Source organism: Salmo salar, chromosome 23 (genome assembly GCF_965601325.2).
Source record: "Salmo salar chromosome 23, fSalSal1, whole genome shotgun sequence".
Classification (NCBI taxonomy): domain Eukaryota; kingdom Metazoa; phylum Chordata; class Actinopteri; order Salmoniformes; family Salmonidae; genus Salmo; species Salmo salar.
In genome coordinates this window covers 28359690-28377728 of record NC_138313.1, presented here as the reverse complement: position 1 = coordinate 28377728, position 18039 = coordinate 28359690, and the positions used below count along the sequence as shown (strand labels likewise).

Sequence of the window (18039 nt, the reverse complement as noted above, 5' to 3'; positions counted from 1 at the left end):
TCCTGCCAATTACCTCCTCGCGGCCTCCCTCATTTATCTTTATTGGTGATACATTACCCCGTATTAAAAATAGACATGGGATAATAGCAGTAATGATGTTGATGATGGAATTAGACTGCTGAGACGGACGTCATCTCGTTGTGACTGGAATTCAAACGGGCTTCGCATTATGATCACAGCAGGTCTTTAGTGCCTCCATGCCTGTGTGTTGGACGGGGTTTTCAAGTGGACATGGGATTCTGGTGGAAACGCTGTGACATTAGGTATGTATTAGCATAAGCGTACAGCCAATCAAAACAAAGAACCTGTGCCAATCTGTGCGATGGACAGACGCAAGCACAGGTGTGTCTGATGGCTGGCCGGGGCTGATGGCAGCAGGCTGGCATGCAGAATGCTATGCCCTTGGCCAAGCATATGAGAGTACAGCAGGGACAGCAGGATCAATTGGACAACTATTAGAAGTATGCCTTAAGATCATGTGTTTAAGGAAAACACTCACAGGAAATGAGGGTATGGTAGTAAATCCAAGACAGGCTTTTTAAAACATCGGAGAGTCTATTTTTCAAGGGACTATTTACATAAAAATATTGCTTTTATTTTGTGGGGGGAGTTGCGTCTTAATAGTGTTCCTTTATTTTGCCAGTTAATTAGGATTTCATTAAAAACTACGTGACCAGTAAGTAGTCAGACTTCCAAACTGACAGCAAGAGCACGAACAAACTTTATTGTGTAACTCCTTCATTAAATATTTAGAGAGGTATCATCGCTCCCCCCGGCATCCTGCAATGTATTCTCACTGATACACCAGAGTAAATTTATATTTTCTTAAAAGAACAAATGACTGCCGCAGAAATAGTGATCATATTTCAGTGCCGGTCAATTCAGCTCATTAGGGCCACTCTTCCGCCAGGGAATTTTGTATTGATTGGCGAGGGTCATGGGGCTATATTCTGCACTCTCGTAATATGAATTCTCAAAGCTGTATTAGTATGAACAGAAAGACTATAAAGAATTGACACTACAGTTACTTAGCTGAAAGTTGTTGGCCATTTGCTGCATATACACAACATGACCAAAATGATGTGGACAACAGCTCATCGAAAATCTCTTTCCAAAATCATGGGCATTAATATGGAGTTGGTCCCATCTTTGCTGCTATAACAGCCTCGAATCTTCTGGGAAGACTTTCCACTAGATGTTGGAACATTACTGCAGGGACTTGTTTCCATTCAGCCACAAGATCATTAGTGAGGTCGGGCACTGATGTTAGGCGATTAGGCTTGGCTGTCAGTCGGGTGTTCCAATTCGTCGCAAAGGTGTCCGATGAGGTTGAGGTCAGGGTTCTGTGCAGGCCAGTCAAGTTCTTCCACACCGATCTCGACAAACTATTTCTGTATGACCTCACTTTGTGCACAGGGGCATTGTCATGCTGAAACAAGAAAGGGCCTTCCCCAAACTGTTGCCCCAAGTTGGAAGGCCAGAATCGTCTAGAATGTCATTGTATGGTGTAGCGTTAAGATTTCCTTTCACTGGAGCTAAGTGGCCTAGCCCAAACCGTGAAAAACAGCCCCAGACCAATATTCCTCCTCCACCAAACTTTACAGTTGGCACTATGCATTCGGGCAGGTAGCTCTCTCCTGGCATCCGCCAAACCCAGATTTGTCTATTGGGGGCCTCCCGAGTGGCACAGCGGTCTAAGGCACTGCATCGCAGTGTTTTAGGCGTCACTACAGACCTGGGTTCGATCGCAGGCTGTGTCACAGCTGGCCGTGACCGGGAGACCCATTGGGCGCACAATTTGCCCAGCGTCGTCTGGGTTAGGAGAAGGTTTGGCCGGCCGGAATTCCCTTGTCCCATCACGCTCTAGCTACTCCTTGTTGTGGGCCGGGCGCCTGCAAGCTGACTTCAGTCGCCAGCTGGACGTTGTTTCCTCCAACACATTGGTGCGGTTGGTTTCTGGGTTAAACGAGCAGTGTGTCATGAAGCAGTGCGGCTTGGAAGGGTTGTGTTTCGGGGGACGCATGGCTCTCGACCTTCGCCTCTCCCAAGTCCGTAGGGGAGTTGTAGCGATGGGACAAGACTGTAACTGCCAATTGGGGAGAAAAATGGGTAAAAGTAAAAAAAAATTGAAATAAATGAGTCTGTTGGACTGCCAGATGGTGAAGGGTGATTAATCACTCCAGAGAATGCATTTCCACTGCTCCAGAGTCCAATGGCGGAGAGCTTTACACCACTCCAGCATTGCGCATGGTGATCTTAGATTTGTGTGTGGCTGCTCGGCCATGGAAGCCCTTAACCCATTTCATGAAACTCCCAACGAACAGCTCTTGTGCTGACATTGCTTCCAGAGGCAATTTGGAACTCGGTAGTGAGGACAGACAATTTTTATGTGCTACGCGCTTCAGCACTCGACGGTCCCGTTCTGTGAGCTTGTGTGGCCTACCACTTCGCGACTGAGCCGTTGTTGCTCCTAGATGTTTCCACTACACAATAACAGCACTTACAGTGGTCCTGGGCAGCTCAAGCAGGGCAAAAATTTGACGAACTAACTTGTTGGAAAGGTGGCATCCTATGACGGTGCCATTTTTAAAGCCACTGAGCCCTTCAGTAAGACCATTCTACTGCCAGTGTTTGTCTATGGAGAATGCATGGCTGTGTGCTCGATTTTATACACCTGTCAGCAATGGGTGTGACTGAAATGGCTGAATCCACTAATTTGAAGGGGTGTCCACAGATGTTTGTATATACCGTACCAGTCAAAAGTTTGGACACACCTACTCATTCAAGGGTTTTTCTTTATTTTTATTATTTTCTACAGAATAATAGTAAAGACATCAAAACTATGAAATTACACATATGGAATCATGTAGTAACCAAAAAAGTGTTATACAAATCAAAATATGTTTTATATTTGAGATTCTTCAAAGTAGCCACCCTTTGCCTTGATGACAGCTTTGCACAATCTTGGCATTCTCTCAACCAGCTTCATGAGGTAATAACCTGTAATGCATTTCAATTAACAGGTGCGCCTTGTTAACTTCTTTGGGATAGGGGGTGGTATTTTGACGTCCGGATGAAAAGCATGCCCAAAGTAAACTGTCTGCTACTCAGGCCCAGAGGATATGCATATAATTGGTAGATTTGGATAGAAAACACTCTAAAGTTTCTAAAACTGTTAAAATAATGTCTGTGAGTATAACAGAACTGAAATGGCAGGCAAAACCCCGAGGACAAACCATCCCAATTTTTTTTATTTCATCCTACCACTGATTTCAATGGCTGGCACTTTTATAATAGGGCGAAATCGTGCCCGATTGCAGTTCCTAGGGCTTCCACTAGATGTCAACAGTCTTTAGAAAGATCTTCAGGCTGGTTTTTTGAAAAATCTGCTAGAAATTGTATTTTTTCTAGGTGGCTCCCATTTTGGGTGTAGTTTCCAAGCGTGTGAATGAGAGCGCGTTCTTTGGTATTTTTCTCTGGTAAAGACAATAACGATTCTCCGTCTTAAATTTGATCATTTATTTGCGTATTAGGGTACCTATTGTTTGATTATAAACGTTGATTGACTTGTTTGGATAAGTATATTGGTAACGTTTGGGATTAATTTTGTATGCATTTTGAAGGAGGGAAACCGAGTGGATTATTGACTGAAGCGCGCCAGCTAAACTGAGTTTTTATGGATATAAAGAAGTACATTATCGAACAAAAGGACCATTTGTAATGTAACTGGGACCTTTTGGAGTGCCAACAGAAGAAGATCTTCAAAGGTAAGGCATATTTTATATCGCTATTTCTGATTTTCGTGTCGCAACTCCCTGGTTGAAAATGATTTGTTATGCATTTGTGTGCTGGGCGCTGTCCTCAGATAATCGTTGGTTTGCTTTCGTCGTAAGCCAGGCGCTTGTTGGCTGCCAACGCCACCTGGGGGGGCCTGACGACTGGCGGCTGGATTAACAACAAGTTAAGCTTTATTTTGATGTTTGCACTTGTGATTTCATGAAAGTTTCATATTTATAGTAATTTAATTTGAATTTGGCGCTCTGCAATTTCACCAGAAATTGTCGAAATGGGACGGTAGCATCCCACTAATCTGCAAGAAGTTAAAAGTTAATTTGTGGAATTTCTTTCTTTCTTAATGGATTTGAGCCAATCAGTTGTGTTGTGACAAGGTAGGTTTTGGAAAACAGAAGATAGCCCTATTTGGTAAAAAAAACCAAGTCCATATTATGGCAAGAACATCTCAAATAAGCAAAGAGAAACGACAGTCCATCATTACTTTAAGACATGAAGGTCAGTCAATCTGGAAAATTTCAAGAACTTTCAGAGCTTCTTCATGTGCAGTCGCAAAAACCATGAAGCGCTATGGTGAAACTGGTTCTCATGAGGACTGCCACAGGAAAGGAAGACCCAGACTTACCTCTGCTGCAGAGGATAAGTTCATTAGAGTTAACTGCACCTCAGATTGCAGCCCAAATAAATGCTTCACAGAGTTCAAGTAACAGACACATCTCAACATCAACTGTTCAGATTGAGACTGTGTGAATCAGGCAGTCATGGTCGAATTGCTACAAAGAAACCACTACTAAAGGACACCAATAAGAAGAAGAGACTTGCTTGGGCCAAGAAACATGAGCAATGGACATTAGACCGGTGGAAATCTGTCCTTTGATCTGATTAGCCAAGATTTGAGATTTTTGGTTCCAATCACCGTGTCTTTGTGAGACACAGAGTAGGTGAACGGATGATCTCTGCATGTGTGGTTCCCACCATGAAGCATGGAGGAGGTGTGACGGTGTGGGGGTGCTTTGCAGGTGATACTGTCTGTGATGTATTTAGAATTCCCATCTGGTTTGCGCTTAGTGGGACTATCATTTGTTTTTCAACAGGACAATGAACCAAAACACACCTCCAGGCTGTGTAAGGGCTATTTGACCAAGAAGGAGAGTGATGGTGCTGCATCAGATGACCTGGCCTCCACAATCACCGACCTCAATCCAATTGAGATGGTTTGGGATGAGTTGGACCACAGAGTGAAGGAAAAGCAACCAACAAGTGTTCAGCATATGTGGGAACTCCTTCAAGACTGTTGGAAAAGCCTTCCTCATTAAGCAGGTTGAGAGAATGCTAAGAGCGTGCAAATCTGTCAACGAAGCAAAGGGTGGCTACTTTGAAGAATCTAAAATCTAAAATATGTTTTGATTAGTTTAACACTTTTTTGGTTACTGCATGAATTCATATGTGTTATTTCATAGTTTTGATGTCTTCACTATTATTCTACGATGTAGAAAATAGTCAAAATAAAGAAAAACCCTTGAATGAGTAGGTGTGTCCAAACTTTTGACTGGTACTGTATAGTGTATCATGAATATTTCAAATATTTTCACTGAGGTAAACATGTCAATATGACAAACAATGGACAGCAAATATCTAATAAAAAGTAAGTTATTTGGGTGTATTTTAATCTATCATATTTCTATTTTTCCATATCCACAAACTGTCAGCTTACTAAACACATAGCTGTTGGGGAGGCTTTGGTCTAAGGGAATGGGGCTTAATGGTTATCCCCACAACCCCTGGAGCTGCCACAAATGGAGGCAGCAAGTGACACATTGTAGGTGTTGGTGTTGACAGCACGTTGCCTGTGGGATTGCACCAGAGGCCAGCGTCGCTAGCAGGTGTGCGATGTTTGACAGATAATAGTAGATAAACCCATGCCCAAACAGCAGTTAGCCCGCTGAGGGACAAGCGGTACATGAGGAGGAACTGTGCCTTTAGCCATCCAGCAGGATCCTGAAGCCAAACCTACAAGTCAAAGACACTCAGGGTCATCTCCCCTCACAAACACCTTCTCAGCATCAGTTTGAATGCCTATAATTGGAGCTCAAAATGTATTTGAAGCTAATGAGATATCACAGCTGAGTTGTTGAATTAAGTCCAAAGAACTAAGCCATGTTTTTGATTCTTGCTGTTTTCTTTTTCTAGAAATACCTTATACAATACAATTAATTTGTGTATGCCACCCACAACTTATAGGGGGGGATCTAAGTTCTTGGGATTCAAAATGAAAACACGTTATTTGAAATGGATACTCCCATTTGTTTAACGGCTTGGTCGATTTTCAATCAGAGTAATAACACCATTTTGTGCCACACTATGTTTTGCACCCTGCTTCGTTTCACATGGGTAAAGTTGAGAATCAAAAGGTCCACGGTGACCCCCCCCCCCAAAAGAAGCAAAGAGACGGTACACTGAGTGTACAAACATTAGGAACACCTAATCTTTCCGTGAAATAGACTGACTAGGTGAATCCAGGTGAAAGCTATGATCCCTTATTGATGTCACTTGTTAACTCCACTTCAATCAGTGTAGATGAAGGGGAGGAGACATGTTTTTAAGCCTTGAGACATGGATTGTGTATGTAAGACATTCAGAGGGTGAACGGGCAAGACAAAAGTTTTATGTGCCGTTAAACAGGGTATGGTAGTAGGTGCCAGGCGGCAGTTTGAGTGTGTCAAGAACTGCAGCGCTGCTGGGTTTTTCACGCTCAACAGTTTCCCGTGTGTATCAAGAATGGTCCACCACCCAAAAGACAACCAGCCAACTTGACACAACTGTGGGAAGCATTGGAGTCAACATGGGCCAGCATCCCTGTGGAACGCTTTCAACATCTTGTAGAGTCTGTGCCCTGACAAATTGAGGCTGTTCTGAGGGAAAAGGGGGTGCAATGCAATATTAAGGTGTTCCTAATGTTTTGTACACTCAGTGTACATTTCACAACAGATAGAAGGGCCCCTTCAAAATGAGCAAACGGAGCAAGATTCCCTTTTGATTGTGACACAGTGGAGTTGCATCAAGCATCTCCTTTCACATCCAGAAAATGGAGGCAAGCTAATATGACACAGTGAAAACACATCTCATCTTGAGCTGTTAGAACATGTAAATGTCTGAGGTGAAAGGGAACATGGAGACATGATCTGATAACCAAGTGCTGTGCGGCAGATACATCCTGACAGCTAGCTGCTCCTTATTGAGCCAACACAGGACGCCACCGGTAAGTAAGAGAATGAAAAAAGGCTGCTGAAGTAACCATGCAAACAAGGCTGCCTAGCCAACAGGTTACCATATCAACACTGTACCTGAGTAGGTTGCAGAGCAGAGACTGCTGCTGTTCAATGGGTGCTATGGTTTTTGCACTGGCTCTGAGAAAGACAATTCCACACACACCATCACCAGCCCCCACCAACTCAATCCACACAGCACAGACACCACGGCATCAACCTCTATTATACACTTCCTTACTGGAGATACAAAAGGCACCCAGGAACAAAAATCCAATCTTTTTTTTCTATAAGGATTTGCTACACAGCAGTGCTCAACAACAGTGGTGGCTCTGATGACAAAGAAATAATCACAGCTGTCTTCCCTGTTGGAGAAAGAGGCTGTGAAAATGTTGTTTACGTTTTCCAACATGCCAAACACGAAACCCATGGCTGATTATGTGAAGAGTGCGTGAAATTGTTGTATTTGCAAGGCAGGGGATATTGACTCTAGGCATAAGTAGTCAAAAAGCTTGTGGGTAGGCAAGATACATGTTTTTAAAGGTTCAATGCAGCCATTTGTATCTGGATATCAAATCATTTCTGGGTAACAATTAAGTACCTTACTGTGATTATTTTCAATTAAAATGGTCAAAAAGAAACAAAAATAGCTTCTTAGCAAAGGGTAATTTCTCAAGCAAGAATTTAGCTAGGACTGTCTTGGAGTGGTCTGAGTGTAGAGGGGGAAACTGAAAATTTGCAGGCAGTCTTGTCAAACAGCTCTTACACTAAAAGGGCATTATCATAATTTTCACAATTTCACAGTATTATTCCAACCTCATATTGTGGAAATATATATATGTATAAACACAGAAAAATCATATACTTAACTGCACTGGACCTTTAAATACTGGTTTAGGGATGCATATTTTCTAAATATGGATCCCTATTGTGCCCCCCCACTCCCTAGCCCCCTCATATGTGCCTGCTGAATTATCACACTCATTCTCAATTCATCAGCTTGCTTTTTTAGCCACGCTTCTGAGAGGGTTTCGAAAAAATCTACTGGAAAATAGTCAATATAAGGCGGCCAGAGAAGAGAGAGCCCCCCTCCCTCCTCTGCTCATCCCTCTCTTTGTTTGTGTTGTATAAGTCCCCTATAATGAAGTGCAGGGAGATAAAATATGCAAATTCACAGAGAAAGAATATAAATAGGGCAATATTAGGAAGTGTTGTTTTCACAGCTGCTTGATTATACAAAGCCCTGATAGTGTTTTATAAATAATGTCCCTCTCTCTCTCAGCAAGGCGCCAAGTCCCTGCGTTCCATTAAAGACACATCTCTCCGCTCCAGCCCAGCTCCAGCTTCAGAGCCCAGGTATTGAGTGCAGGCCTGTGCAGCTGTCCTGCTGCCCTGCTGGCTGCAGCCCCACTCCGATCCACACACAGAGTCGAGGCCTGGCCTGGGGAGCATAGCCAGTAGCCAGGCTCTGGGCCTCTCTCCAGTGTCTATCACACCAGCAGACTTACCCAGCATGGCACCATGAAAAGCATCCCTCTGCCACATGGAACAGAAAGCAAAAAAATAACGTGCAGCCTCTCAGACCTCAGCCTCTCGGACCTCTGGCATGAAATACTGCGATGCCAGTGGAAATACAAATGCACAAATGGGCTCTTTCAGTTTCAGCTTTTCACAAGGAATGAATGGCTTTCTGTATAGGCCTACATCTAGTCTACTCCAGACTCCAGTTCTCTAACTTGGAGTGGCATGTGTTGGAAAAACAGAGATACACATTTTGAAGAATATTGTGGTATATATGTAAATTAAAACTGAAGGACAATACACCATTGGGCAAAACATATTGACTGTCACATCATGCATAAGACGTGTGACGGAACCTGTCAATATCTCTCCCCACAAACAGCCCACCTTACCTCGGGCTAATTTGTTTGTGAGGCCTTTGTTTTGATCGAGGCATGCGTGGTAATTGTGAGATAGAGATAAATGAAGAGGAACTGAAAGGTATTGAGCGTTAGAGAGAGAGAGAGAGCTGTATAGTATCTGAGTCCCTCTTTACTATCAGAGCCCAGAGCAAGTGGAGTCCCACAGCCCTAGAGACCGTGAAGACAGAGACTGAAGAGAAATGACCACACCATTAGAGATCTGAAGGTTGCCTATTATCTTTCTGCTGCTCCGATGCCTCGCACATCTATCCAAAGCTCATGAATGTAATTGACCTTTTTTACACCCTGTAATGCACAGAGCATACGAGGGAAAAAGGGACTAAACACCGTCAAGCAAAGTTAATTTAGATCAACACACTATTGTAAGATGTCCACAGAAATGGAAAGGGCATTCAAATCAATAGATTGACAATAGAATGTCTGCACCCAATCTTTCTATTGTGAACACTCGATGCCTCTTCCCCCAGCATTTGTGTGAATAAAGGTTTCTAGATGTACAGTGTGTATTTTGGTCAGAGACTGCTAGATACTGCAGGTGTTTAGTTCAGCACCTTTCCTCTTTTCCTGTGCACACCACTGTGTGTGTGTGTGTGTACGATTGTGGTGGAACAATGGCCAGGGCTAATCATTATTTAGTTGTGGAGGGCCTGGAAAGGTCAGCAGTCTTAAATGTCAGACTTCAATAGAGCCAGATGCGCAATGCTCCGCTCAAGTGTCCAATTAAATAGGGAATACCGAGGTTGTGGGTGAAATGCACTTCAGATAGAGGGGCTAATGAGGGCCCCTGGATGGAAGCAGGGGCTGGGATGGCTGATGCTGATCTACGAAGCATCCTGGAGCCCTCCTACATACACCCTCTCTCAGTGAGCTGCATGGGGGCCTCTCCTCTGCACCTCTCTCAGACCCCCACACCCACGGCCTTAGCCCCCACTTAGTATTATTAGTGTCTTCACACCCCCTGCCTCGTCTGCAGCCCCACGTCCCGAGTGCACGTAAAAGAAAGAGGAGAGATGGGTTGGAGAGAGGACAGAAAGGGAAGGAGAGAAAATATAGGGGAGGAGAGAGGACAAAGAAGAGAGAGGTGACAGGAAAAGAGTCTCTTTTAATCTTGAGGCAGAAGGGGAGAGTGTCTTCCTGTTGTTGCCTCTCTAGCAGCCTCATTCATCTAAAAGCACAGGCTGTTTTCCATACAACAGGCATAATAACCTTCTCACAGATTGCCAGCGCCCAGTGAAGTGCCACAAGTGAGGGGAAGTGAGCAATGCTTTATTTAATTTGATTCCTTATTGTTCACGGACTGTAAATTGTGGCACAGTGCACCATACAATATGTTTGACAGGAATACAGTACAGTACAGCAGTATAGTCAGATAATACAAACTGAATAAAATGCAAAACCAGGAAAATAACCAAACTGGCCAGTGCATTGAGCAGAAGGGTTGTCACTTAAAAAAGAGACAAAGAACCTGATTTGAGGTACAACGCTAAATGTTTCCCTCTCTCTCTTTCTGCATCTCTGGTTGCCCTTTCCAGAGTTGTCAAGGTCAGAGATATTCTTGTCTGGGCTCGGGAAACAAATGCAAAATAAATCTGGGAAATTAGCAGGCTCCACGTGTCTCACATAAACATTATTTTAATCAAAGCATATTAGACCATCCAGATCCTTTAGACATATGGGCACTGTATCCTTTCTGGCGTACCCATCTGTTTCCTCTTGCCATCTCTGCAATTTGCTCCATCACCCAGCTGCTTTTCCAAGACATTGAGTTCCCCTTCCCCAGCAAAGACTCTTTACAGCAGCACCAGTCCAACTGGGGAGCTCCAGATCACAAAACACATTGCAGCTCTGCTGAGCGTCACACACATGCTGTTTCCTAATACCATATAATATGAAAATAATGGACAGGAGCTACGCTCATCAAATCAAATTAAACAAAAATAAACATAATAGATATGTTGATGTCTTCATTCACATTGCTATATCATTGTGCAGACATTTTCAAAGTTTAAAGTGAATGTGAGTGTGCGGTATCAGTGTGGTATATTTAACAAAGCAATGACACCAGGTTGTCTGGTAACTGATCCTGTACTGCTGAAGTATCCAGTGAACTTTTATCCCTACATGTGTACTGTTTGCTAGTAGTGACTATCATCTCTGAGAACAGAGGTTGTTTTTGTCCAGTGTCTACACTCACTCACTCACATCCCATCAGCATCAGCATCAGTACAGTTAGTTAGTAGACAGTGGGCACTCACCAGGGCTGGTGATGGTTAGGAGATCTAGACGTCGCTGTTGCTGTAAGGAAAATACAAATAGAAGCATGGTCAGAGATATTCAAAAGGGCTTAGGGCAAAAATGTAAACTCAAAATCTTTCCAAAAGAAATAACATGTCATATTACTATCACGTCATCCTTTTGCAGATCAGAGTACATCTACATTTTAGTCATTTAGCAGACGCTCTAATCCAGAGCGACTTACAGTTGGAATTAGGGTTAAATGCTTTGCTCAAGGGTACATCGTCAGATTCCCCCCCAAGTCGGCTTGGGGATTCGAACCAGCAACCTTTCGGTTACTGGCCCAACACGCTTAACCGCTAGGGTATCTGCTGCCCCAGACTATGCATAATATGTACATTATGTAAATGAGGTGTGAAACTACCATTTAAGACTGGAAAAGCACAAGATGGCACAGTACATCTCAGCCTTAATAAGATAGGTATCAGTTTATTATTTTTGCAAGGCAACATTCGTTCTCTGTGTTGTCTCTATTACAGCCAACAGGAATGTGTCTTCCTTCTCCACTCATGCTAAAGACTGTGTGACGGAGTGTGTTTGAGAAAGACTGTGTGACGGAGTGTGTTTGAGAGAGTGCCCAATTTTACACTTCATGTCTCTAGTTTGAAGAGGGGGGCCGGAAGACTTGCTAGCTCCCCACTCTCTTAAACCCTCTGCCAAGGCTGCAGGCTCCTGAGTACTGCATTAATCAACACCTTCTCCCTCTCTTACACTGTGTGTCCCTAAGGAACCAGCTCATGTGCGTACGTGTGGTGTGTGTGTGTGTGTGTGTGTGTGTGTGTGTGTGTGTGTGTGTGTGGTGTGTGTGTGTGTGGTGTGTATGTCTATTCCACCGATGCTGCATATTTTTGAGGCGTTTCCCAATGGAATGCTGATGATATTGCAGGTTTACCTGCTGGGTCACAGACTATAATCGATGTGAGTGCAATCAGGAGGTTGAAGCCCAATCCATTAGGATTCAAGAATCTTAATGTAGAAATCCTCTCAGATACTCTAACTGCTCTTAACACATTGCAGATGAGTGAGTGTTGTGGAGTAGAGAGAGCAGGAAGCACAGAGTGGTAGACTAGGCAGCAGAGGTCACTGTGACAGCATGAGAGCAACTAGCCCCAATAAACCACCTGTATAGGCTGTTGACTCCCCATTAGTAGATATGGAACCCCCACACTAATCAATATCATTTACATGTACATGTAGGTCATATAGCAGAGACTCTTAGCCAGTGCATTCAACTAAGGTAGGTAAGACAACCACATATCACAGTCGCATAACGCATTATTGAAATTATTACATCAAATTCAAAGTTTATGTTTTTAGCCATTGATTTCTTTCTTTCTTAAAGGTCTTTTGAAATGATTCTACTATCCACTCAATTTATAAATGACCTCTGATTTTGTTTTGACCAACAGGCACTGGTATTCAAGCAGAATTCTTATTTAGACCTTTGTACCACCCTCTAGTGGTACTCTGTTATTCTGCAAGTGAAAGTGTGAAGAGCGAAAAACCATAGAAAGAGAACGAAAACAATGCTTCTCTATTGTCAAGATACACTCTCTTTGGGAAAGTAAGGCTGGCTGGGTGATTAAAATCAGTGGAGTATGTCCAAGTTATTAAAATCAAAGTTCCCTTCAAAACAATCGACACAGCACATTCAAACAGACCTCTACAGCATTCAGAGAGCATTGCGTACATGAAGACATTTGCCTTGTACAAACTAATTAATAACATTCCAGCAAAATGTCACATGACAATTCATTCTGGTGTTGCCTGAATACTCAGTTTTGTGAAATAAAGGGATTAGAAATCATATACATACAGGTGTGAACGCCCATTCATGATATCTCTAAATAAAATAACATTGATCTGACATATACAGTACCAGTCAAAAGTTTGGACAGACCTACTCATTCAAGGATTTAAAATAAAAATTAAAAAATACTATTTTCTACATTGTAGAATAATAGTGAAGACATCACAACTATGAAATAACACATATGGAATCATGTAGTAACCAAAAAAGTGTTAAACAAATCAAAATATATGTTATATTTGAGAATCTTCATAGTAGCCACCTTTTGCCTTGATGACAACTTTGCACACTCTAGGCATTCTCTCAACCAGCTTCACCTGGAATGCTTTTCCAACAGTCTTGAAGAAGTCCCCCATATGCTGAGCACTTGTTGGCTGCTTTTCCTTCACACTGCGGTCCAACTCATTCCAAACCATCTCAATTGGGTTGAGGTTGGGTGATTGTGGAGGCCAGGTCTTGGGTGATTGTGGAGGCCAGGTCATCTGATGAAGCACTCCATCACTCTCCTTTTTGGTCAAATAGCCCCTACACAGCCTGGAGGTGTGTTGTGGGTCATTGTCCTATTGAAAAACAAATGATAGTCTCACTAAGTGAAAAACAGATGGGATGGCATATCACTGCAGAATGCTGCGGTAGCCATGCTGATTAAGTGTGCCTTGAATTCTAAAGAAACACAGTTTCACCAGCAAAGCACCCCAACCATCACACCTCCTCTTCCATGCTTCACGGTGAGAACCACACATGCTGAGATCGTCCACTAACCTACTCTGCGTCTCACAAAGACACGGTGGTTGGAACCAAAAATCTCAAATTTGCACTCATTAGACCAAAGGACAGATTTCCACAGGTCTAATGTCCACTGCTCCTGTTTCTTGGCCAAAGCAAGTCTCTTCTTATTTTTGTGGTCTTTAGTACTGGTTTCTTTGCAGCAAATCGACCATGAAGGCCTGATTCACACAGTCTCCTCTGAACAGTTGATGTTGAGATATGTCTGTTACTTGAACTCTGTGAAGCATTTATTTGGGCTGCAATTTTTGAGGCTGGTAACTCTAATGAACTTATCCTCTGCAGCAGAGGTAACTCTGGGTTTTCCTTTTCCTGTGGCGGTCCTCATGAGAGCCAGTTTCATCAAAGCGCTTGATGGTTTTTGCGACTGCACTTGAATAAACCTATAAAGTTCTTGAAATTCTACGCATTGACTGACCATGTCTTAAAGTAATGATGGACTGTTGTTTTTCTTTGCTTATTTGAGCTGTTCTTGCCATAATATGGACTTGGTATTTTACCAAATAGGGCTATTTTCTTTATACCACCCCTACCTTGTCACAACACAAATGATTGGCTCAAATGCAATAAGAATGAAAGAAATTCCACCAATTAACTTTTAACAAGGCACGCCTGTTCATTTAAATGCACTCCAGGTGACTACCTCATGAAGCTGTTTGAGAAAATGCCAAGAGTGTGCAAAGCTCAAGACAAAGGTAGGCTACTTTGAAGAATCTCAAATATAAAATATATTTTGATTTGTATAACCATTTTTTGGTTACTACATGATTCCATATGTGTTTCATAGTTTTGATGTCTTCACTATTACACCAAACTAGAAGTCTTCCGACTAGCTTGGAAAGACAGTACCGTGCAGTATCGAAGAGCCCTCACTGCTGTTCGATCATCCTATTTTTCCAACTTAATTGAGGAAAATAATAACAATCCAACATTTATTTTTTATACTGTCGCAAAGCTAACTAAAAAGCAGCATTCCCCAAGAGAGGATGGCTTTCACTTCAGCAGTAATAAATTCATGAACTTCTTTGAGGAAAAGATCATGATCATTAGAAAGCAAATTACGGACTCCTCTTGAAATCTGCGTATTCCTCCAAAGCTCAGTCTGCACAATTCTGTCAGGACCTAGGATCAAGGGAGACACTCAAGTGTTTTAGTACTATATCTCTTGACACAATGATGAAAATAATCATGGCCTCTAAACCTTGAAGCTACATACTGGACCCTATCCCAACTAAACTACTGAAAGAGCTGCTTCCTGTGCTTGGCCCTCCTATGTTGAACATAATAAATGTCTCTCTATCCACCGGATGTGTACCAAACTCACTAAAAGTGGCAGTAATAAAGCCTCTCTTGAAAAAGCCAAACCTTGACCCAGAAAATATAAAAAAAATATCGGCCTATATCGAATCTCTCATTCCTCTCAAAATGTTTTGAAAAAGCTGTTGCGCAGCACCTCACTACCTTCCTGAAGACAAACAATGTATACGAAATGCTTCAGTCTGGCTTTAGACCCCATCATAGCACCGAGACTGCACTTGTGAAGGTGGTAAATTACCTTTTAATGGTATCAGAACGAGGCTCTGCATCTGTCCTCATGCTCCTAGACCTTAGTGCTGCTTTTAATACCATCGATCACCACATTCTTTTGGAGAGATTGGAAACCCAAATTGGTCTACACAGACAAGTTCTGGCCTGGTTTAGATCTTATCTGTCGGGAAGATATCAGTTTGTCTCTGTGGATGGTTTGTCCTCTGACAAATCAACTGTAAATGTCGGTGTTCCTCAAGGTTCCGTTTTAGGACCACTATTGTTTTCACTACATATTTTACCTCTTGGGAATCTCATTCAAAAACATAATGTTAACTTTCACTGCTATGCGGATGAAACACAGCTGTACGTTTCGATGAAACATGGTGAAGACAAAACAGAGATGCTTATTCTAGGTCCCAAGAAACAGAGAGATCTTCTGTTGAATCTGACAATTAATCTTGATGGTTGTACAGTCATCTCAAATAAAACTGTGAAGGACCTCGGCGTTACTCTGGACCCTGATCTCTCTTTTGACGAACATATCAAGACTGTTTCAAGGACAGCTTTTTTCCATCTACGTAACATTGCAAAAATCTGAAATGTTCTGTCCAAAAATGATGCAGAAAAATGTAGCCATGCTTTTGTCACTTCTAGGTTAGACTACTGCAATGCTCTACTTTCCGGCTACCCGGATAAAGCACTAAATAAACTTCAGTTAGTGCTAAATATGGCTGCTAGAATCCTGACTAGAACCAAAAAATGTGATCATATTACTCCAGTGCTAGCCTCCCTACACTGGCTTCCTGTAAAGGCAAGGGCTGATTTCAAGGTTTTACTGCTAACCTACAAAGCATTACATGGGCTTGCTCCTACCTATCTTTCCGATTTGGTCCTGCCGTACATACCTACACGTACGCTACGGTCACAAGACGCAGGCCTCCTAATTGTCCCTAGAATTTCTAAGCAAACAGCTAGAGGCAGGGCTTTCTCCTATAGAGCTCCATTTTTATGGAATGCTCTTCCTACCCATGTGAGAGACGCAGACTCGGTCTCAACCTTTAAGTCTTTATTGAAGACTCATCTCTTCAGTAGGTCCTATGATTGAGTGTAGTCTGGCCCAGGAGTGTGAAGGTGAACGGAAAGGCACTGGAGCAATGAACCGCCCTTGCAATCTCTGCCTGGCCGGTTCCCCTCTCTCCACTGGGATTCTCTGCCTCTAACCCTATTACAGGGGCTGAGTCACTGGCCTACTGGTGCTCTTCCATGCCGTCCCTAGGAGGGGTGCGTCACTTGAGTGGGTTGAGTCACTGACGTGGTCTTCCTGTCTGGGTTGGCGCCCCCTCTTGGGTTGTGCCGTGGTGGAGATCTTTGTGGGCTATACTCGGCCTTGTCTCAGGATGGTAAGTTGGTGGTTGAAGATATCCCTCTAGTGGTGTGGAGGCTGTGCTTTGGCAAAGTGGGTGGGATTATATCCTGCTTGTTTGGCCCTGTCCGGGGGTATCATCGGATGGGGCCACAGTGTCTCCTGACCCCTCCTGTCTCAGCCTCCAGTATTTATGCTGCAGTAGTTTATGTGTCGGGGGCTAGGGTTAGTCTGTTATATCTAAAGTATTTCTCCTGTCTTATCCGGTGTCCTGTGTGAATTTAAGTATGCTCTCTCTAATTCTCTCTTTCTTTCTTTCTCTCTCTCGGAGGACCTGAGCCCTAGGACCATGCCTCAGGACTACCTGGCATGATGACTCCTTGCTGTCCCCAGTCCACCTGGCCATGCTGCTGCTCCAGGTTCAACTGTTCTGCCTGCGGCTATGGAACCCTGACCTGTTCACCGGAGGTGTTACCTGTCACAGACCTGCTGTTTTCAACTCTCTAGAGACAGCAGGAGCGGTAGAGATACTCTCAATAATCTTCTATGAAATGCCAACTGACATTTACTCCTGAGGTGCTGACCTGTTGCACCCTCGACAACTACTGTGATTATTATTATTTGACCATGCTGGTCATTTATGAACATTTGAACATCTTGGCCATGTTCTGTTATAATCTCCACCCGGCACAGCCAGAAGAGGACTGGCCACCCCTCATAGCCTGGTTCCTCTCTAGCTTTCTTCCAAGGTTTTGGCCTTTCTAGGGAGTTTTTCCTAGCCACCGTGCTTCTACACCTGCATTGCTTGCTGTTTGGGGTTTTAGGCTGGGTTTCTGTACAGCACTTTGAGATATCGCTGATGTAAGAAGGGCTATATAAATACATTTCATTTGATATTCTAGAATGTAGAAAATAGTAAAAATAAAGAAAAACCCTTGTGTGTCCAAACTTTTGACTGGTACTGTATGTCCCTCTAACCAGCCACTCCATGACACAGGGCTACTGTGTGCCACTGGCCAGCCTGGAGAGGAGTGGAGGAGGATTTTCCATACTGTGTTTCAGCCTGGCCCAATCCTGTACCCTGACGCTGCTTATCCTGAGATAATTAATCTACAGTGAATTAGAGTATTACAGCACACTAACACTGCTTGCCTCACTCTCTCATTGTCACTCCTTACATGGATAAGGTGCTTAGTGTTTCCCAGGAAGAGAGAGAGAGAGAGAGAGAGAGAGAGAGAGAGAGAGAGAGAGAGA

At 43.2% G+C, this 18039-nt stretch overlaps 1 protein-coding gene across 1 annotated transcript in view; it reads right to left on the bottom strand.

Moving 5' to 3' along the window:
* The window catches only part of LOC100286605 (cytosolic carboxypeptidase 6), a 471389-nt gene that overhangs the window by 124698 nt on the left and 328652 nt on the right, over positions 1-18039 (bottom strand). Inside the window, exon 6 of the mRNA XM_014169493.3 lies at positions 11257-11296. Coding sequence (XP_014024968.1) covers positions 11257-11296 — 40 coding nt within the window. The remainder of the gene's footprint in view (positions 1-11256; positions 11297-18039) is intronic.